The 23,178-nt window shown below is 49.6% G+C and overlaps 1 protein-coding gene across 47 annotated transcripts in view; it reads right to left on the bottom strand.

Moving 5' to 3' along the window:
• Positions 1–23,178, bottom strand: part of GATAD2A (GATA zinc finger domain containing 2A) — a 123,141-nt gene that overhangs the window by 68,999 nt on the left and 30,964 nt on the right. For 18 of the 47 annotated variants that reach the window (XM_055372279.2, XM_055372250.2, XM_055372256.2 and 15 more), the window contains one exon: positions 3,689–3,777. The exons of 18 other annotated variants lie outside the window; for them this stretch is intronic. Coding sequence is in view for 14 of the 29 variants with exons in the window: in XM_055372250.2 (XP_055228225.1) it covers positions 3,689–3,744 (56 nt within the window). In the remaining 15 variants the exon portion in view is untranslated. Of the gene's footprint in view, positions 1–3,688; positions 3,778–11,882; positions 12,182–23,178 lie in introns of those variants that run through there. 11 more of the 47 variants (XM_063701152.1, XM_055372264.2, XM_019015802.4 and 8 more) reach the window with 2 other exon arrangements.

Below are 23,178 nucleotides of genomic sequence, written 5' to 3'. Positions count from 1 at the left end.
GAGCAAAGAGTAAACACATGTCTTTTTGCTTTTTTGTGTTTTTTTTGTTTGTTTGTTTTTTGAGATACGGTCTCACTTTGTCACCCATGCTGGAGTGCAGTGGCGTGATCTTGGCTCACTGCAACCTCCGCCTCCTGGGTTCAAGCGATTCTCCTGCCTCAGCCTCCCCGGATAACTCTGATTACAAGCATGCATCACCACACCCAGCTAATTTTGTACTTTTAGTAAAGATGGGGTTTCACCATGTTGGCCAGGCTGGTCTCGAACTCCTAACCTCAAATGACCCACCCGCTTCAGCCTCCCAAAGTGCTGGGATTACAGGAGTGAGCCACCGCACCTGGCCACTTGTCCTTTTGCTAGATGTTGCAAATAGCCCTGAGAGAAGTTGTGAATTCCAAAAGCAACTACCACGGCACTACCTGACTCCCATCACTAGAACAGTGTCTACTCCAGGTGCTTGCCAACCGAAAAGTCAGAAATGTCTTGGTGGTGCTCCAACGTGCAGGATTCTTATATTAGAAAGACTGAGCATCATTCACACCTTGGTCAAGGCCCATGTGCATTACCTGTCCTGTGATGCAATCTGTTTTTCTACAGTCACACCCATTTTTTGATCCTTAACACCCAGCACTAGGCAGTGTGTGCCTGCTTAACGAAGAGGACCTGACAGGCCAAATTCAAGGGCAGACACCAAGTCCATGAGCAGGCAAGACTGCCCCTGTGCCCATAAGAATAAATGTACACACAAGTGGGAGTTGTGTGTAGACTGTGTGCCTCAGACATGGGAGGGAGCTGCTGGGCACATTGAGGGCCAGCCCTCCTCCGGCCCTGCTCCCTCCACTGTGCCCATGTGGTCCTGGGTGACAGGAATGGGGACACCCCAGCCAATCACAGTCCATAATTTCCACTGAAAGCAAGTGTGGGCTAGTGCTGAGTGAGACACACCCAAGAGTGGGTGAAACTTGCATTTTGTGGAGAAAACCTAAAATCTATCAATATGCTGGGCTGTCTTACACACCCACAACAAAAAGTGCACACAAGCTGACACATTTATAAGTCCTGAAGAAGTAATTATTCAGGGGTGGCTTCCACCTATTTGACCACTAAGTATCGTGTGCCACGACTTTTATAGACTGTCCTTTTCTATTAAGTCCCTTCAAGCACAGGCCAAAGGAAAACCTGGGGTGGCCTCTGGAAATTCCCTTCTGAACTCCCAAACTGACTGCCTGAATGCTATGGCTGGGTCTTCCCTGCTGGCTGGCAACAGAGAAGAGGGAGGTTTCCTCCATTCATTTATTCATTGAACAAGTACCTACTGCTCAGACCATGTGCTTCTGAGTTAAGAAAGGGCCAGGCAGAGGGGTGGGTACCCAGCCTGGGGCCTAGGAGAAACTAAAGCCAGCCCTGCTGCCCTCAAACAATGCCCTGGGCTGCAGGACAAGAGGCAGTCACTCACTTCCCTGGGCTGGCTGTGGGTGCTTCCCCCTCAACAAAGGGGGTGAGCTCAAGCTGGGCACAGTGGCCCAGCTATTTGGGAGACTGAGGTAGATCACTTGAGCCCAGGTTGTTGAGGCTGCAGTGAGCCATGAACACACCACTGCACTCCAGCCTGGGTGACAGAGCAAGACCCTATCTCCAAAAAGGAGGTGAGCAAACATGATGAGAGCCATGTGGCTTTGTGACTCTGAGTCCCTAGTCCTACCCTCTGTTTCTGTCAATGCCTGACATCCCCCAAATAGTAGTTACAGCACAACAGCACCAGGTAATAGGCTCTGACAAGTCTCAACTCTCTGTAGGAAACTGGCACAGACTTTGAGTCTGAACTTGTCTCCAAAGAGTTTGAGAGCCCTGTGTAAGTGTCAGGGAACGTAAAATAGTGCAGGCGCCATGGATAACAGTCTGGTAATTCCTGAAAAAAGATTAACAGAAAGTTACCATATGATCCAGTAACTGCACCCCTAAGTATATACTAAGAAGAACGCGACACAGGTATTCAAACAAAAGCTTGTACACGAATGTTAAAAGCAGCACTATTCACAATAACTAAAAAAGTAGAAACAACTCAAATGTCCATCAATGAATGAATGGATAAACAAAATGTGGTTCATCCATATAATGGAATATCATTCAGCCATAAAAAGGAAAGAAGCACTGATTCATGCTTACAATGTGGATGAACCTCAAAAACATGCTAACAGAAGGCAGACGCAAAAGGCCACTTACACAAGTATAAGAGTCCATTTACAATAAATGTCCACAACAGGCAAATCAACAGAAAGTAGATTAGAGGTCATCAGGAGAAAGGGGAGGGGGAGATGAGGAGTGACTGCTAATGAGTATGCTGTTTCCTTTTGGGATAATGAAAATGTTCTGGAATTAACTAAAGGTGGTAATTGTAGAACTCTTGAATATATATAAAAAACCGCATTGCACACTTCAAATGGGTGAATTGTATGGTATGCAAATTATACCTCAAAAAAATTTTTTGGGTGTAATTTGCCTGTATGCCCAACACTTTGGGAGGCCAAAGCAGGAGAATCGCTTGAGGCCAAGAGTTCAAGACCAGCTTGGGCAACACAGCAAACTCTGTCTCTACAAAAAATACAAAAATTAGCTGGGTGTGGTTGCACATGCCTGTATTCCCAGCTATTCAGGAGCCTGAGGCGGGGAGGATCGCTTGAGCCCAGGAGTTTGAGGCTGCAGTGAGCTATGATCATGCCATTACACTCCAGCCTGGGTGACAGAGTGAGACCCTGTCTCAAAACATAAAAAATAAAAATATAAGTACCACGAAAGTTTCATTTTGTTTGGAGAACATTCTGGAAATGTTTTCCTGACAACAGAATTACCTGACTATGCCCATATTTTCTTGCCATATGAAGAGGTAAAACCTCACAAAACTGACCGCAACACTTGTTCTGTGCCATGGTCAGCAGAGCAGCCACATCTCACACTGCATGGCCGGCAAGATCCTGTTCGATGGGGCATGAATCCCTAGGCAAGTCACCTGCCAACTCTGGCCCATGTGTGTCCCCGTCTATAAAACGGAGCAGCTGACCCAGGGGCTGCCTCCAAGTTCTAAGACATCTTTCAGTTCTGCGTTCTTCTCCAGGTAGGTAGCCTTGGGCCAAAACGTTGCTGACCAGGCTTGATGGTAACAGAGAAAATCCAAGGTACCCAGCAATGCCCTGGTACAGCTCTTGACAGTCTCTGCCTAAGAGCTCCACGCAGCGGGGGCAGCTCAGCTTTGCCATGAGGCACGAGGCAAAGTAAGGGCAACCAGCTCCAAGAACCAGTGTGGGGCCCTAGGCTTTGCGGTGAATAAGGAAAAAGTCTAACGGCATCTATCACTGCTGGGAAATCATGGGAATGGCCAGAGGGCAAAGGCCACTGGCCAGGATTATCCTCTGCCCCTGCCCCTCAGAGAGGACAGGCTCATCTTATTTAGACCTAGGGTTTTCAAATGAATGACCAATTAGAATGGTTTCTTTTTCCCTGAGGCCTGAAGGGACGGGCCAGGCAGCCCCATACAGACTGCACAGTGTGCGATCCCAGGGGGCCTGCCTCCCTCCATCTTCTCTAGGAGGTGGCTGAAGCAGCACTCACTTTAAAGTGTCCAAGAAGCTGACCGAAGCCTGCTGGATGCGTGGAACCTTCCCTCCACAGACACTACACCCCAAGCACTCACCTGGCTTCGGGGTATGGGGTGCCGGTCCTACCAGTTGGCCATGGCCACAGTGACATCAAAAGGCTACTTGAGACAATGTGCTGACCAACCTAAAGCGAAGGACAGAGAAAGAAACACTGTGTTTCCAAGCAAGGTTTCTGGAACATATTGGCATTTCTAAAATGTCTCTAACCCCTGGAATTACATAGCAAAATTTCAGATTTCCTGAGTTTTGCCTCAGCTACCTTCCACAATGGGGACAGTCGGAGGAAACAAATTTCTACTGATCTCTGAGGTATGAAACAATACAGTGCTAACCAATGAACGCCAACATCCCAGACACTGTCTTCACCAATACAGATGGTGACATAAAAAGCAGTCACACGATGAAATACAATTATTTTTATCTTATGCCCAGACTGGAGTGAAGTGTCACGATCTCGGCTCACTGCAACCTCTGCCCCCTGGGTTCACACGATTCTCCTGCCTCAGCCTCTCGAGTAGCTGGGACTACAGGTGCCCACCACTATGCCTGGCTGATTTTTGTATTTTTAGTAGAGACGGGGTTTTGCCATGTTGGCCAGGCTGGTCTCAAACTCCTGACCTCAGGCGACACACCCACCTCGACCTCCCAAGTGCTAGGATTACAGGCATGAGCCACCGTGCCCAGCCCAGGGTTTTTATTATAATAGTAATGACATTAAAAACAGAAATAGGCCAGGCACAGTGGCTCACGCCTGTAGTCCCAACACTTTGGGAGGCCAAGGCAGGAGGATTGCTTGAGCCTAGTAGTTTGAGACAAGCCCGGGCAACATGGTGAAACTCTGTCTCTACAAAAAATACAAAAATTAGCCAGGTGTGGTGGCGTGTGCCTGTGGTCCCATCTACTCGGGAGGCTGAGGTGGGAGTATCACCTAAGCCGAGGAGGTTAAGGCTGCAGTGAGCCAAGATCCCACACCACTGCACTCCAACCTGGGCGACAGAGTGAGACCCTGTCTCAAAAAACAACCCAGAAACCTAGCATTTAATAGGTACTTAGGAGTATGTTCCAGGTACTGTGCTCACACAGCATCTCTGAATCCCCAAGGCAACCGTAGAGGCAGGTTCCTGGATCATGCCCATTTTACAGATAAGGGATCTGATGTGTCTGATCTTCAGGAACTTGCCCAGGGTCACAGAGCACACAGGCAGCACCCAGGGCTCATTCTCCCAATGTAACCTCCTCACCATCATGTTCTCTGTCATGGACCCCAGGGAAACCAGCCACCATTCCTGGTGAAGGCAGTGCTAGGTTTACCCTCAAGATGAGGGCATGATGTGCCTGGGAATGGGCAGACTTCACCCTCCAGACTGAGAGGGCCTCACCTCCAAAACCAAAGGTCATGGTCATCCCCATGGGATGCTGTCCAGAGAGAAAGCGGCTGCCTGTCTTACAGACAGGAAAACTAATGCTCAACAATGTTCAGGAACTTCTCTTCCAAGGTCATAGAGAAAATGCCTCGGACTTCCACTTCCGGTTTGTATCGTCAGACGTCCAGGGCTATGGGCCAGAGGCTGAACCTTAGGAACCAGCCAAATCCCAGATTCCCAAGCAGTTCTGTCAGTTGTAGCTTGCCAAATAGTGTCAACATCACCTCTGTTGTCATTCTTTGCACCCACATGACTACCAGGAGCTTGCTCTGATATGAAACCTTTATTTTTAAACTAGGTTCACAGCAATTCACAGCTGATGGATGGCGAGAAACACTCCCACAGGAGAACTTGCAAAAATAAGGATAGGGGACAACACCAGTGAACTCTATGGAAAGACCTTTAGGCACCTCCTAAATGAGGCACAGGGCTAGCTCCTCAAGAAGAACCCTTTCTGCCGCTCTTTTTAGCCCCATTCAAGCTGAGAAACCCAATGGGCAGCATTAGTCCTAATTATTTTGTATCTGCCAATCCAAGGCCTCTCTGCCCCGAGGGTAGGAAGCCTCAGAAGCAGGTGTCCTGTGCTGTTCTGCTGCAGGATCAAGGTCTATATATAAAAAATCAGCTGTGTTTCTACACACAGGCACCAACCAATCAGAACTCAAAACCTGAAAAAAGTCATCTACATTAGCACAAAAAAGGTGAAATACTTAAGGATAAAGAAACTACAATGAAACAACAAGAAAAATGAAAGAAGGCCGGGCACAGTGGCTCATGCCTGTAATTCCAGCACTTTGGGAGGCCATGGCAGGCAGATCAATTGAGCTCAGGAGTTCAAGGCCAGCCTGGCCAATATGGCAAAACCCCATCTCTACAAAAAAAATTTTTGAAAATTAGCTGGGTGTGGTGGCATGCACCTGAGGTCCCAGCTACTTCTCAGGTTGAGGTGGGAGGATCACCTGAGCTCAGGAGGCTGCAGTGAGCCGTGACTGTGTCACTGCATTCCTGCCTGGGCAACAGAACAAGACCTTGTCTCAAAAAAAGGGGGGGTATGGGGAGGTACTAGTTGCAGTAATAAATGAGAATAATTTTATTTTAGTGTTACATTTTTCATCAATTTCTGTTGTATGTTATACACTCTCTGAACATGTTTAAAAGATGTTTCTAAAGTTGCTGTTTGCATGAATCAATCACAATAGCCTCACTTGTGTAAAATACTGTTTTATCTCAAAACAAAAAAAAAGAAAAATAAAGAAAACTGAAGTATATGAAGACATGTGTCTTGTTCATGGGTCAGAAGGTATCAATTCTCTCCCAAATTGATCTACAGATTCAATGCAATCTCAATCAAAAATTCCCAGCAGATGGTTTGAAGAAATGACAAACTGATTCCAAAATCTACACGGAAGTGCAACGGACCTAGAATAATGAAAACAACATGGAAAAACAGGCATAAATTTGGAGGACTTACCCCAACTGATTTTGAGACTTAACATAAAGCTACATCAAGACAGTACGACATGGACACAAAGACAAGGAGACTGACAAAATAGATGACGCATGTGGATCACTGAGACTTGACAAAGATCCAACTACCCTACTCTGCATGAACACAAGATGCACAAGATCACATCTTCCTGGGGCGGGTGGGTGGTGGAGGAAAGTCAAATCACAACAAACAGTACATCGTACCTACAGTGCAACTGGCAAGAAGTCTTAAGGTAACTTCTTTCACACTCTACCACTGCTTTCAAAGCCAGCTTGTGGCAAATCCATTCTCCCAGCAATTAAAATTTGGAGTTGTCCCCTTGGGCAGACTCCACCCACCACCCAGTCCATCAGGAAAGCCTGTTGGTTCTGCCATTAAATATATCTGGAGCCCAACCACTCCTCACACCTCCACTGGCCACACTGTCCTCTAGTGGGATGGAGGTCTCCAAACTATATTCTCTGCTTTCACTAGTGGACTCAAAGTTCACTCAGAGTGAAGCCCATCCTCTCCTAACCCCAGAGGCCCACACACTGCCTGCAGACCCAAGCATCCCATCCCCACTTCAGCCTGCTCACTCTGTTCTAGCCATACTGGCCTGGCCGTGCCTCCAACACACTAGGACCCTCCCCACTTTGAGGTCTTTTTATGTTTTAAACAAAATCCTAGTTCTGTCATTTCATCTATCAATTAACTATTCAATCTGCATCCCGAATTGAAAACGACCTTTAAAAAACGACTGTCAGCCGAACACGATAGCTCATGCCTGTAATCCCAGCACTTTGGGAGGCTGAGGCGGGGTGGATCACTTGAGGTCAGGGGTTCGAAACCATCCTGGCCAACATGGCGAAACCTCGTCTCTACTAAAAATACAAAATTAGCCGGGCATGTTGGCATATGCCTGTAATCCCAGCCACTTGGGAGGGTGAGGCAGGAGAATCGCTTGAACCTGGGAGGCAGAGGTTGCAGTGAGCTGAAATTGAGCCACTGCACTCCAGCCTGGGCAACAAGAGCAAAACTCCATCTCAGAAAACAAAACAAAACAAAAACCACTGTCAAGCACAGTGGCTCACGTCTGTAATCCCAGCACTTTGGGAAATGGAGGCAGGTAGATCACCTGAGATCAGGAGCTCAAGACCAGCCTGGACACCATGGAGAAACCCCGTCCCTATTAAAAATACAAAATTAGCCAACCGTGGTGGCGCATGCTTGTAATCCCAGCTGCTCGGGAGGCTGAGGCACGAGAATCACTTGAACCCAGGAGATGGACGTTGTGGTGAGCTGAGATCGCGCCATTGCGCTCCAGCCTCAGCAACAAGAGTGAAACTCCATCTCAAAATAAATAAAAATAAAAAATTAACCCCTCCGTGTGATCCCCCACCACCCCTGCCTTTGCTCAAATGTCTCCTCACAGAGGCCCACCATCCCGACCCTGCTCCTCTTCTTCCACAGCACCACCCCTCCCACACTCCACACAACACAGCTACTGTGTTGCCGATGAACTTTCTCACCCAGCAATAACGTACACACCACAAGGGCAGGGGTATCTGCCTGATGCCCGATTTTAGTTCAAGCACCTACAACAGTGTCTGACACATAAGTGGTGCTTAATAAATTTTTTTTTTTTTTGAGACCAAGTCTTGCTCTGTTGCTCAGGCTGGAGTGCAGTGGCGTGATCTCGGCTCACTGCAGCCTCTGCCTCCTGGGTTCAAACAATTCTCCTGCCTCAGCCTCCCGAGCAGCTGGGACTACAGGCACGCACCACCACGCCCAGCTAATTTTTATATTTTTAGTAGAGACAGGGTTTCACCATACTGGCCACACTGGGCTTGAACTCCTTACGTTGTGTTCTACCTGCCTCAGCCTCCCAAAGTGCTGGGATTACAGGTGTGAGCCACCGCACCCAGCCGCTTAATAAATATTTATTGAATGGACGAGCAGGGATAGTTTAACCCTGAAGGAGAAGGGGCCGATCTGAGGAGCCCACTGCAGGAGCCCTGCAATACAATCAGTGCAAGATTCACAGAGGAGGAGACCAAGCAGAAGACCACTCAGCATGATCACAACTAGCAGCACTTCTTGAAAATACACTGCAATCGCTTTCCACTAATCTATCATTTGGACTGTTTTGCCATCCACCCCGTACTGGCTGAGTTCAGAGAGCTTTTACTGTTTTTATCTCCAACCCATACATTTAAAGCAGTATCAAGTAACCCTTAAGTGCACAATTACCAGCTCATAAGAGACTCTTCCACTCCCTTGATAAATCATTATGGTTTGGCTTTGACCTTGCACCTGTGTACTACACACACACACACACACACACACACACACCCCTACCATACAACCCACCCAAACACAAGGACTTCTCAAACTGAGGGAAGATCAGCCTTGGTGAGAAGGTAGCTATGGCAATTTACATGAAATCAAGTCACTGCACTTTGGGCAACAGAAGTCCTTTCTTGCCATTTTATCCTCTCAAGCTCAGGCTAGCGAGGTCCTTTTAATTTGAGGAAAGGACACATGGCCTGACACTGGCCACTACCTGGGGAACTCCGGTTCCATGGGGTTGCTGGGGTTGCGGCACCCATGGCTGGTACAGTGATGGTGTCTCTGCAGCTGTCAGCACCTGATCCGGAAGCATGGGCTCTACCAGGTGCCCCTAGGAAGCCCCGCTGTCCCTTCCCTGGGCCCAGACCCACTGACCTATCACCATCTGTAGTCACCAAAAACTTGTGCTGTCTCTAGAATTTTTCAACTAGTTCTGCATCCAAACACAGCCTGACTCCAGTCCAATCCTGGGAACATGACATGGCCAACAACATCCAAGGTGAAACCCAACAACATCGTTCACCTTCTCCCGCCCCTCTCCTAGGTCCTGCACAAACTGAATGCCCCCTTCACAGGGTCACCCAGACCCTCTTTGCTAATGGTCCCATCAAACTTTCAATGTGGGGAAGTCCCCAGCTCAATCTGGAAAGAAAAAGCTGAAGCAAGGCAACAGCAGATCATCCTGAGGAAGCCCAGAAGTCAGGCTGGTCTACCGTGCGCTGGCTGGCTGGCTGGAGAATTAGCAGGGGCCACAGATCCAGTTTTCCAGTCTGGGGTCAGCACACTACTGCCTGCCACCTGTCTTAGTAAATAATGTATTTCTGGGAAACAGCCATGTCAGTACTCAAGAACACACTGTCTATGGCTGTTTCCACCTTTAACAACAGAGACCATAAGGCCCAAATCCCAATACTGAGATTTGAAGGGGGATCAGGAGGAAACTGCCCAATGAGCTACTCAGTAAAAAGACAGAGGTAGCCCTAGCCACAGCAGCAAGCTGCCGCCAAGAAGTCAGGGGAGAGGCACATTGAGGAGGTGTTCAGGTCGGTCCCTGAGCAGTCCCCGCTCTCCCCAAGGCACAGAGCCCCATCAACCCTCTGTGGGGAAGAGTATGACTTGGCAGACTAGAGATGCGGAGAATCAGCCCCGGGAGGACCAAGACCCAATCGTGAGGTTGGCCACACAAGCCCATCCTTGGCAACCAGAGCTGGCACTGGAGGCCGGAGTTCCCACCTCTGCTCTCAAACTGAGATTCCCATTAGGGTGACAGCCAGTACATGTTGTAGGCCCCTGGTCTGCCCCTGCCTGTCTCCTCCCTCAGCCATGGGAACCACAGCCTCCTTGAAGGAGGAGACAGGCAGGGGCAGGCCGGCAGCCTAAGGCATGTACTGGCTGTCTTCCACTTCCACCATCTTCTACTCCCCATAATAAACCAGCACGGCCCTCCCTAATTTCCCAGGTCCACCCAGCGTCAGAGCACCTCACCACGGCCTTCAAGGCCCGGCCCACTTCAGCCACAAGTGCGCTACGTGCATGTGAAGGAGTATACACGTTCCATGCTCCCGCTCCAACCACCTGGCCTCCTTTCAATTCCTCAGACCCAGCACGCCTGCCTACTCCCCGTGCCAGGCCTTTGCACGCACCGTTCCCATGGCCAGGAGAGCCCCTCCTAGCTCCCACCCATCCTTTGGGTTCAAGCACCTGTTACTCAGGCAAGCTCTCCCCCCCAGCCCCTCACCATGGACCACGATGCTGGAACTTTTTGCTGAAACTTGCTACTTGAAATCGAGCATCCCACTTCCCAAAGGCTCCATGCTCCATGGACACAAGGCGCTTGCGCATCACCTCATCTAACACCCACATGGGCACGGAGGAGGCGACTACAAAATGGGGACCTCCACGAGTTGTCAGGACCCAACCAAGAGGTTTCTACCACCGGCTGGAGGCAAAAAAAAAAACACATACAAATGCTGTCTTTAATTAAAATAGTTAATCAGTGCCAGGAAGAAGCCACATGGAGATAGGCAAGACTACAGCCATGGGCACGGCACAGCCCCTGGGGTGAGTCCAGAGCTTCGGGGCGCGGCCAATGTCCCCCTCCTGCCCCACCCCTGGCATGCTATTTGGGGAGCTGTGGGGACCCTGTGTCTGAAGGGCTTCCCTCGGGCCACCACTGAGAATTGAGAGTTGCCCCAGTGTCAGTGGTGCCCACACTCTGCACTCCCCGTATCCTTTCTTATGGCAGAGGCTGTGTCCCACCCTAAAACCCCATTCACAGTTCTCATGCGGGTCTAGAGCCCTGCCCTCTGGAAAGCTCAGACTCCAGCACCACACCCCTCTCCCTCCCTGACACTCCAGGCCTCCCTCCAAACCATCCCAAATGCTCACGAGCTTCCTCCTAGCACATTCTGCCCAGCCTGGCTCTCCTGGCAGTTAAACAGTGGGCCCAATGCCCTCCCGGGGAGCCTGCCTGCCTGCCTGGAACCTACCTCAGGCCTCCAGACCATCCTGAGAACCCAGTGACAGGCCCTGGCACCAGGCAGCTTCTCAAACAGAAGCAACTACTTCTTTCTTTTATTATTATGATTAATGTTGTTCCTCAAAATATTGCTACCTCTATCTGGATGCTCCTCTTATTGTTTCCACCCAGGCTCCCAGCAGCTGCCTGTGCAGTGCATGCAGCAGTCCTAAACTGCCTATCGACCCCAGATCTTAAGTGCCCAGAAACCAAATGTCTACGTGCAGATGACACTGAGGCCTTAGGAAGTGTCTGAAACATTTAAGTGTTTAGTATTTCAGATGCCTGATGTATTGCAGTATTAAAGGACACCAGAAGAAAATGTCACAAAAACAAAAGAGGAAATGACTTCTCTAATACTGAGGATCTAGGAACTGGTCTCGAAATAAAAATAAAATAAAAATACCAACGCACTGCTGTATTAAAGGAAACTCACTGACAAACAGATATAGGAAAATAAAAAATACCTTCGAGGCTGGGTACAGTGGCTCACACCTGTAGTCCCAGCACTTTGAGAGGCTGAGGCAGGTGGATCATGAGGTCAGGAGATCGAGTCCATCCTGGCCAAAACGGTAAAACCCTAAAAATACTATAAAAATGTCGCTATTAAAAATACAAAAATTAGCTGGGTGTGGTGACGCACGCCTGTAGTCGCAGCTACTCAGCAGGCTGAGGCAGGAGAATCACTTGAACCTGGGAGGCGGAGGCTGCAGTGAGCCAAGATCACACCACTGCACTCCAGCCTGGCGACAGAATAAGACTCCATCTAAAAAGAAAAAAAGAAAGAAAAAAAGAAATACCTTCAATCCCCAAGCAATGCACGGGAACAGAGACCTCAGATGTTCCTGGACACTGTTTCTCCCTAAATCCCCTAAAGATTGCAGGGGTCCTAGGATGACCCCACCTGTCCAGGGACTGAAGAAAACCCATAGAATATCCGCACTCCAACATTGTGATCCCAAGATGATGTCATTAAGAGCCTTCTAGAACCACGTGCATTTTTTAACCCCCCCCCCCCCCCCAGTACTTAGCACAAGCTAGGAAATGAGTGTGTGTGCCTTTGTCCCTAAGCTAATTCTGAGAGGACAGAATACATGTTGTCATAAAGGTATAGAATATTTCTGAATTCAGAAAGGTTCATTTTTTTATTGTGGTAAAACGTACACAAAATTTACATCTTAACCATTTTGAGTTCACAGTTCAGTGGCATTAGGTGCAGTCACACTGTTGTGCAACCATCATCCATCCATCTCCAGAACTTACCATCTTCCCCAGCTGAAACTCTATCCCCATTAAATACTCACTCTCATCTCTCTGCCCCCAACCCCTGGCAACCCCCCTTCTTCCTTCTGTCTTTAAGAATTTGAGAGTCTAGGAACCTCATATAGGTGCAATCATAAGTGTGTCTTTTTGAGCCTGACTTCTCTTACTCAGCATAATGTCCTCAAGGCAGAGCCACACACATCACATGCCAAAGCGTGTACAGAAAAAAAGCACATGAGCCTGGTATACCCATGGCGCCAAACAAAGCATGGTTCTGAAACTCTGCTCCCCAGCTCAGCCATGCCACTGACGTGCTTCACTACCAACTAGTCCTTCCCTCCGCTTCTCAAATAAGCCGCATAAAGAAAGCACTGGAGGCCGGGGGCAGTGGCTCACGCCTGTAATCCCAGCACTTTGAGAGGTTGAGGCGGGTGGATCGCTTGCGGCCAGAAGTTCGAGACCTGCCTGTGCAACATGGTGAAACCCCATCTCCATTAAAAATACAAAAAAAATTTGCCAGGGGTAGTGGTGTGTGCCTGTAGTCTCAGCTACTCGGGAGGCTGAGGCACAAGAATCACTGGAACCCAGGAGGCGGAGGTTGCAGTGAGCCAAGATCGCATCTCTGTATTCCAGCCTGGGCAAAAGAGCAAGATTCTATCTCAAAAAAATTAAAATTAAATTAAAAAGCACTGGAAACACATGGAATGGTGAGATAACAGCAGCGGCCACACATTATGTCATAGATGGACAAGTCTGCCGGCCTGATCCCAGCTCTTAGCTGCAGAAGAACAGTACCTCCCGGGGACTCTAGCCTTGTCTCACAGCCATAAGCCAAGGAATGCTTGTTGTGTGAATGGAGATGACTAGCTCATCATGGGTATAAACTTCTCCTCTAAGTTTGCGGAACAGAAGCCAGAGACATCCCAAATCCACTCCCTGGAGCACCCAAGCTAGACACAGGGAGACTTATATGGACCCACAGCTGGGTATGAGCCCTGAGCTCCCATCACATCTAACTCTAGACAAGGGAGACTCCAGACAACCCACCAGTGCCCCTACTAGTTAACATCATCAAAAAGAAAACCACTATGTCTGCAGGGGCCAGGTGCAGTGGCTCATGCCTGTAATCCCAGCACTTTGGGAGGTCAAGGTGGATGGATTGCTTGAGCTTACAAGTTCGAGACCAGCCTGGACAACATAGCAAAACCCCATCCCTACAAAAAATACAAAAATTAGCCAGGCGTGGTGGAGCACCTGTAGTCCCAGCTACGCTAGAGGCTGAGATGGGAAGATGCCTTAAGCCCAGGAGGTGGAGGATGCAGTGAGCAGACACTGAGCCACTGCAGTCCAGCCTGGGCGACAGAGCCAGACCTTGTCTTAAAAAAAAAAAAAAAAAGAAAAGAAAAGAAAAAGAAAACCACTATGTCCCCTGTCAAGTTCTGAGCTCCAAGCCTGCCTATAATCCCTTGGGCCCATGGGAGTTGCTGCACTGGGGAGCTGTCTGCCAGGCCGGTGTGTGGCTGAGTCCACAGATACTGGGTGAAAAACAAAATGCCCAGTGACCCCGCCTGAGGTACCCAACTGGAAAAAGAAAGCGGGCATTTCTTTGCCAATCATTTCAGATTGGAAATGTGCAAAGCATGCTAATTATGGCTTGGTCAAGTGCTCCTGAATAGAGTAAGGGGAAAGGGGGTAAACGACTATCTGGTGCTCCCACCTCATTCACCTCTAAACAGGCCATCTCCTTTGCACATGCACCTGTGTGACCTGTGACCACAAAGCACAGAGTCCTCTTGGGATGACTCTAATAAAGGGGAGGGGAGGGAACAGCCGAATGGCCAGGACCAGTCAAAATAAAAAAATTTGAGAGGATCCCAAAAGGCTCCATCTGGCAGAAGACACTGCCTCCATCAAAGGAGAATGCACACAGAAGGTTCTGATGACAGCCAGCCTTGTCCCCAACAAATTGCCACCCAAATAGCCTCCCCACACTGCAATATTTCAACTAATTGTATTACCTTTACGGTCAGTGGCTGGGTTTTGTTCACTTAATGCCAAGAAATAAAACCTCCAGTTATTCTATTCTTATGGCAAGTTTTCTCAAGTTTGGGTTTTTTTTTTTTTTTTTTTTTTTTATTGTTGCACAGGCTAGTCTCGAACTCTTGGCCTCAAGCAATCCTCCTACTTTGGCCTCCAAAAGGGCTGGGATTATAGGTGTCAATGACTGCACCACACCTTTTTCATTTTTTGTACAGATGGGATCTCACTATGTTGCCCAGGATGGTCTCAAATTCCTAGCTTCAAGTAATCATCCTGCCTCAGCCTCCCAAAGTGCTGGGATTACAGGCACAAGCCACCACACCCAGCTCAAGTTTGTTTTTCAAGCAGGAACAACTAACCTGTCATATGGGCAACCTCCTGGAAAGGTGAGGATGCTTCCTTCACCAATGCACAGCACAGTCGCTGCCTCTGAGGCCCCAGACCCCAACCACAGGTGTGTCACACGGTCAAAAGTAAAGCACCAGGCCAGGCATGATGGCTCATGCCTGTAATCCCAGCATTTTGGGAGGCCGAGGCAGGAGGATCACTTGAGGCCAGGAGTTCAAGACCAGCCTGAGCAACAGAGAGAGACCCCAATCTCTACAAAAAATTTAAAAACTCAGTGGAGGTCAGGCGCAGTGTCTCACACCTGTAATCCCAGCGCTTTGGGAGGCTGAGGGGGGCAGACCTCTTGATCTCAGGAGTTCAAGACCAGCCTGGGCAAAATAGCAAAACTCCATCTTTACAAAAAATACAAAAATTAGCTGGGCATGCTGGCTCATGCCTATGGTCACAGCTACTCAGGACGCTGAAGCAGGAGAATCACTTGAGCCTGGGAGGTGGAGGATACAGTGAGCCAAGATCACGCCACTGCACTCCAGCCTGGACGACAGAGCAAGACCCTGTATCAAAAACAACAACAAAAACTTACAAAGCCACATGCAGTGGCTCATGCCTGTAATCCCAGCCCTTTGGGAGGCTGAGGTGGGAGGATCACTTGAGCCCAGGAGTTTAAGACCAGCCCTAGCAAAATAGTGAGACCCTGTTTCTATAAAAAATTTAAAAACTAGCTAGGTGTGGTGGTGCATACCTGTAGTCCCAAGTTACTCGGGAGGCTGAGGTGGAAGGATCACTTGAGCCCTGGAGTTTAATGTTACGGTGACCCATGATCATGCAACTACACTCCAGCCAGGATGACAGAGCAAGACACTGTTTCTTAAAAGAAAAGAACATAAAGGTAGTTTCTAGGATACCATAGGGTCCACCTAGATCCAAATCCAGAGTGGCTGGGGAACAACTGGCCAAGCAGCAAGGTCAGTGCTGTCCACCCACAACCTTCCAGACACCTCCAAGTCCAGTTTAGGGCAAGTGGGAGGGCCTGGCAGACCTCAAGCCCCCACACTTCGCATTCATTCTGCCCACGCCATCCCCAACCCCCTCTACAACAAAGAATTCTAGAAATCCACCAAGCTTCCTTTGCTAAGAGGCAGAATTCAATTTCTCTGACCATCAGCTGCCAAATCAAACAGTCAATTCGGTAAATTCTCAGACTTAGCTGGAACCATCCACCAACCACGCCATGGCACCAATGGCCCTGGCTAAGGCCACGTGGTCAGCTCAGGGGGGCAATTCAGCCCAGGATTCTCAGGGCCTTGCCCAAGAACCAGGCCAACAAGCTGGTTCTTAGTCCCAGAAGCTTCATCACTGCCGCAAACTGATGATGCACCACAGCCATCACAAAAACCATGTGATGACTGAAATGCTGCAAAGTATAAACGAAGAAACTATAACAATGGCAAAATCTATCAGCAAATCTCAGCCGCTACCGCATACGCCAATTAAGAGAGAAATAGGCCAAGTGTGGTGGCTCATGCCTGTAACCCCAGCACTTCGGGAGACAGACAGGAGGACTGCTTTGAGCCCAGGCGTTTGAGACCAGCCTAGGCAATACAATGGGACTCTGTCTCTACAAAATATTTTCAAATTAGCTGGGCATGGTGGTGCGCACCTGCAATCCCAGCCACTCGGGAGGTTGAGGTGGGAAGATCACTTGAGTCCGGGAAGTCAAGGCTCCAGTGAGCCATTTTTGTGCCACTGCACGCCAGCCTGGATGACAGAACGAAATCCTAACTCAAAAACAAACAAAAGGCCGGGCGCGGTGGCTCACGCCTGTAATCCCAGCACTTCAGGAGGCCGAGGCAGGCGGATCACGAGTTCAGGAGATCAAGACCATCCTGGCTAACACGGTGAAACCCTGTCTCTACTAAAAATACAAAAAATTAGCCGGGCGTGGTGGTGGGCGCCTGTAGTCCCAGCTACTTGGGAGGCTGAGGCAGGAGAGTGACGTGAACCCGGGAGGCGGAGCTTGCAGTGAGCCGAGATCGCGCCACTGCACTCCAGCCTGGGTGACAGAGTCAGACTCCATCTCAAAAAAAAAACAAAAACAAAAAGAATAGAGAAATGCAAGGCCGTACACATACTCCACACCTCCTTGACAATGTACAGTATCAGACAATAAAAGTATGATTGGAAGATGCAAGAACAGCAAGGGCTCCTCAGAGTGTTTCACAGAACTGTCAACTGTCCTCACCACTATCCCCAGCCCTTACAGGATAAACTGAGGCCAAGATGGAGGAAGCAATGCCTCCCTGAAGTCTTAGATGTCACAGAAGGGACACCGAGGCTTGGGGAAAGCAGGTGCCAGGTGAACGTGGGGCTCTGCCAGCTAGCAGGAGTTCTGCTTGTGTGGCCCAACAGCCAGCTTCCAGGGAGCAAGCAGAGAGAAAAACTGTGTTGGTGGGGGCTGGCACCTGGGGAACCCTGCTCCAAGAGGAGCCAGATAGCAAAGGCCAAACCGCCTGCCTCCTGCGGTGGGAATAAAGCAATCCCAGGGCCTTGAAATATGCTTGCTGTTTCTGCCTCAAATGGCGTTTTCCTTGCTGGGAAGAGGCTTCAGTATGAAAATGCTGATGTGTTATAAGGAACAATGTATATTTCACTAGAATCACTGCCTAAAAATAAGAAGGTCTGGCTGGGTGCAGTGGCTCACGCCTGTAATCCCAGCACTTTGGGAGGCCAAGGAGGACAGATCACCTGAAGTCAGGAGTTCGAAACCAGCCTAGCCAACATGGTGAAACCTCAATCTTTACTAAAAATACAAAAATTAGCTGGGCATGGTAGTGGGAGCCTGTAATCCCAGCTACGTGGGAGGCTGGGGCAGGAGAACTGCTTGAACCCAGGAGGTGGAGGCAGTGAGCCAAGATTGCACCACTGCACACTCCCAGCCTGGGCAACAGAGTGAGACTCTGTCTCAAAAAGAAGAAAAAAAAAAAAAAAAAGAGAGAAGGTCTGAAGAAATCTGTCAGACTACACAGCCTTAGGCTAGGTCCTCAGCAGACTTCACCTGCATCACCCCCAGAGTAAGACAGGGCCCTACAAGAGGCTGAACTCTGCCACACAGAGCCCATGTACAACACGGACTAGGATGTCTTTCTTCCCTCGCACACAGTAGAGTGGCTGCACACATCAGGCTTCATGTCAGCAGGCAGGCAAACAAACACAGGGCCGGGACACACTCAACCCTCCACAATTCTAAGCCGTTGGTCCTTGAGAACCCAGCCATCCAACCCAGAGAAGCGCACTGCTCTCAGTGTGGTCAGGCTCCCAAGTCAACCACAAAGTGTCACTGAAGCACAGCGCTGCCTAGACAACCCAACCTACATGCAAGACATGCCCTGGGAAACTGGTATGGACAGGCGAAGGGACAGTACAGGCCAGAAGGGGTGAGGACGGGCAGGGCCATAGGGGCAGGGGCGTTAGTTCACTCATCCATTCAACTGGCTTTCACTGGGCCAGCCTTCTCTTCCTCCAAGGAGGCCTACTGCCCTCACCTCCCTGGCCCTCCCTCCCTCTATCTCAAGCCACCTCAAGCAGATCCAGACCCTATCTAACCCCTATGCCAGCACTAACATGCAGCCAAGCCAGGCCCTGCTTGTCTCTGTCCCCAGAATGGGACTGCTCGTGCATCCTCACAGTCCAGGCCTCCCCTATTGTCCGCCGGGCATTGCTGAGGCAGGATGGGGAGGACCTGACCCTCAACTGAGAAAGTTACCGCTAGGCACCTGGATTCAAACTGCTAGAGAAAAGCGCACTTCTGAAAACTTTGGGGACACCAAGAGAATCATCTCTAATATGTTGACAAGAGGTTTTGTTACTGAAAGAGGAAACAGTGGCTAACAATTACTGAATTCTTTATTTGGTGCCAGGCGATGTGCCAACACGTTACATGCCTGATTTCATTTAATCCTCATAACCACAGAACGAGGTACTGTCATCATACCAACACTCATACGAGGGACTGTCATCGTACCCACACTCACACGAGGGACTGTCATCGTACCCACACTTCACACAATGGAACCCACACTGTTATCAGCACTTCATGCAAGGGACTACCGCCGATATCCACACCTGACAGAGGAGAAAACCGAGGTTAAAAAAAGTCAAGATGGGGCTGGTCGCGGTGGCTCACGCCTGTAATCCCAGCACTTTCGGAGGCCAAGGCGGGCGGATCACGAGGTCAGGAGATCGAGATCAGCCTGGCTAACACAGTGAAACCCCGTCTCTACTAAAAATACCAAAAAAAAAAAAAAAAAATTGGCCAGGCGTGGTGGCGGGCGCCTGTAGTCCCAGCTACTTGGGAGGCTGAGGCAGGAGAATGGCGGGAACCTGGGAGGCAGAGCTTCCAGTGAGCCGAGATCGCGCCACTGCACTCCAGCCTGGGTGACAGAGCGAGACCCCGTATCAAAAAAAAAAAAAAAAAAAAAGTCAAGATGGGCTGGGCGCGACTGCTCTCGCCTGTAATCCCAGCACTTTGGGAGGCCAAGGCTGGCGGATCACCTGAGGTCAGGAGTTCGAGACCAGCCTGGCCAACATGGTGAAACCCCGTCTCTACTAAACAAACAAACAAACAAACAAAAAAACACTAGCTGGATATAGTGGTGCGCGCCTATAATCCCAGCTACTCAGCGGGCTGAGACAGGAGAAGCGCTTGAACCTGGGAAGTAGAGGTTGCAGTGAGCTGAGATCGCACGACTGCACTCCAGCCTGGGTGACAGAGTGAGACTCTGTCTCAAAAAAAAAAAAAAAAAAAAAAAAAAAGTCAAGATGGTTGCCCAAGGTCACACACTTAATAAGTCAGATGGGAATCCAGACCCAGGTCAGCCACCTCCTAGGCCCAGGCTCAAACCTGAACCACTGTACCATTGAGAACAATCTGATTGAGATGGTCCTAGGACTGGATCCTTCCCAAGGCTCTGGGAAAACTTCCTCTACCAAAGATGTAGGTAGGCATCATCCAGGGCAGTGACTTACACCTGTCTCAGCACTTTGGGAGGCCAAGGCAGGCGGATAACCTGAGGTCAGGAGTTCGAGACCAGCCCGGCCAACATGGCAAAACCCCATCTCTACTAAAATACAAAAATTAGCTGGGCGTGGTGGCTTGTGCCTGTAATCCCAGCTATTCGAGCAGCTGAGGCACAACAATCACCTGAACCTGGGAGGCGGAGGCTGCAGTGAACTGAGATTGCACCACTGCACTCCAGCCTGGGTGACAGAACAAGACTCCATCTTAAAAAAAAAAAAAAAAAAAAAAGATGTAGAGATCAGTACAGACCCAGGATTCCTCTATTCCTCTAAGTGCATGTTAACCTAACCCTCTACTGAATTGCTAGAAACTCCCAGGACTCAGCCCAACTGTAGAAGGCATGGAAACCCTCAGAGTTCCATGGGCAGGAACAGCCACCTGGCCTCTGAGTCCCTGTCTGCCAGTGTACAAGATGCAGGAAGGGGCTGGAAGGATTGACAAATACTACCCGGCCTGGGTCATAAACCAGGACCAATTCTCATCTTCATTTTTATTGTGACACACATGCATGCCAACTACATGCTTAGGGTACCACAGGAGCAAGCCAGGGTCCCTCGACAGGGAGTGTGTGCAGACATCCCTTCCTCCTTCCACTGAGTGCTCACACATGTGAGGCAATGAGCAGAGCAGGTACAGACCAGGTGGAGGGGACAGGTTCCCTGGCCACTGAATTCAAGGATGGTGGAGGGTACAGGCCCTGACAGCCCAGGCCCAGCTAGGAGGCCTTTTGGAGTGGGCAGTAGCCAGAGTACATCCCAGCCCACTCCCACCTAACTCATCTGATACTTCACTTCCACCCCAAAATGACCCTGTTTGGGTCTTGGTGATTACTAGACAGATACCAAGTCATTTTTACCCAAGTGGCAAATCCCCAGGGCTCTTTTCCTTCCGGCGACCACAACCCCTCCCCACTCTCAAAACCAGTGTCACAGCGGGACACCCACCTGTCTTCTCCCCCAAACTCTGCCAAAAGAGCTAGAATCTGAAAACATTTGAGCAGTGCATGAAACAAGGAAACTTCCTAAAACCAGCAAGCAGCAGCTGTTAGAATAATTCATGTGGTTGTTTCAGAGACGTGTCTTAATCGCTCTGGGTCTTTCTGGAAAAGTGTCCAAAACCTCAAGCTGGAAAATCCTCAGAAATCTAGAAAATGTGGGTTCCCAATCAGCTCCCAGGGCTCTGGGTTCACACTGAGCCTCTTCCTGATACCTCCAACTGCTACAAAGATCTTTCTCAGGCTAAGTCAAGTCTGTGTTCCTCGAACTTCCATCCATCTGCTGCTATTTCACTCATAGGAACAGAGCAGAACAAACTTTTCCAATGTATGGAGATGGTCCCTCGGATATTTCATTCTTTCAACTATTACTTGTCACACTTTCACCTAACACAAAGCACTACAGTTTGGAGAGGGGGACACACGAGGACGGATCAAATTCTACACCTGCCCCTGGAGCTGGCCAGTCAGATGGGTCAGAGAGCCATGCTCTCTTCATTCATGAAGGTCCTGAAGGTCACATGGGGCCTCCACACCTCACCCACTGCATCCTCGGCCATCACAGCTGACAATGACTGCCCAGGGCCAATACCCAGCTGTCCCAGAGCATCCTCCAGGACCTAGCTCACTACCCCTAAAACCAAAGATCCACAATCTGAGGGCCTATGTCACCCTCCAGTCGTCATTCAGCTACCACCGCTATGACACCTCTCCTGCCCGTCCTTTCTCTGAGTGCCCCAGACGTCTGCATCATGACACCCTGCCCTGTTTCCCCCATGAGGCTCTAAGACCCCAGAAGGCAGGATCTCCCTCACAACCAGACACCCCTGGGGCTCAGCACTGGTCGAGCAGGGAAGGCACTCCAACAGTTGTCAAACAGATGAACTGTCCTCAGCCCTTGGTATCCAGTTAATCCCCACCCAATCTTCCTGCAGTGTCTCTGGCACCTGTCCCTGCTTTTTATTCCGTCAGGCAAATCCAAGGCCATATTAGCTCATGCCTGCCTTTTATCAATGGCCTTTCTTCTGCCCAATTCAAGTCGATATTGTCATGCTCAGAAACCTCTGAGGGCTCTCCATATTTTGAGAGTGAAGTATGAACAGTCTCCTGTTTCAGGACATCAACAATAACCACAGCAACCTGTGCTTTCGCCCTTACTTCCCAGTATGACTTTCCATAAATCCTGAGGTCCAGGAGGGTGAATGGCCAACTCCACCCCCCGCCCCCAACACTCCTCTAGTGCAGCGTGCAGAGGAACCCCTTCTCCACAGGAGCTGTGGATACCCTGAGACTGAGAGAGCCAAGAAAAATCATCTCTCTTCTCAGAATAGTGGGTGGGGGGGTAAACAGATGCCCCAGCTTTTTCAGCTTCTGCCATGTAGTAAGAATTCTAAGTGTGGAAGACACTGGAGTAAGATGAGGCTATTCTCAGCCTAAGGAGCTGGTCAAGGGCAGGGGCCACTTACCCACAAGGACGTCTGCACCCCTGTCACTCATCCCAGCCCACCAACTAAGAAGCTCTGCTTAGAGAATCCTACAGCCAGCAACACATCTCCTACACCGGTCACTTCACTGTGTGGTGATGCAAAGCCCAGCTGCATTTCATTCCACAGGGTACCTGCCGAAGCAGCTTAAGCTCTAAAATGTCAACGGATTAACTTTAAAAAATAAGTTTTAGGCCCGGCACGGTGGCTCACACCTGTAATCCCAGCACTTTGGGAGGCCGAGGCAGGCAGATTACCGGAGGTCAGAAGTTCGAGACCAGCCTGGCCAACATGGTAAAACCCTGTCTCTACTAAAAATACAAAAATTAGCCAGGCATGGTGGTGCATGCCTGTAATCCCAGCTACTTGGGAGGTTGAGGCAGGAGAATCGCTTGGACCCTGGAGACAAGGTTGCAGTGAGCCGAGATAGAGCCATTGCACTCTGGCCTGTGCAACAAGAGCGAAACTCCGCCTCAAAACAAAAAAAAAGTTTAAAAAAAAAAAAAACAACCAAGAGTAGTTTACAAACTCAGAAGACTGGCTAAACAGCTCAAAAC

This window comes from Gorilla gorilla, chromosome 20 (genome assembly GCF_029281585.2).
Source record: "Gorilla gorilla gorilla isolate KB3781 chromosome 20, NHGRI_mGorGor1-v2.1_pri, whole genome shotgun sequence".
Classification (NCBI taxonomy): Eukaryota; Metazoa; Chordata; class Mammalia; order Primates; family Hominidae; genus Gorilla; species Gorilla gorilla.
This window is presented reverse-complemented; position numbering and strand designations above follow the sequence as displayed.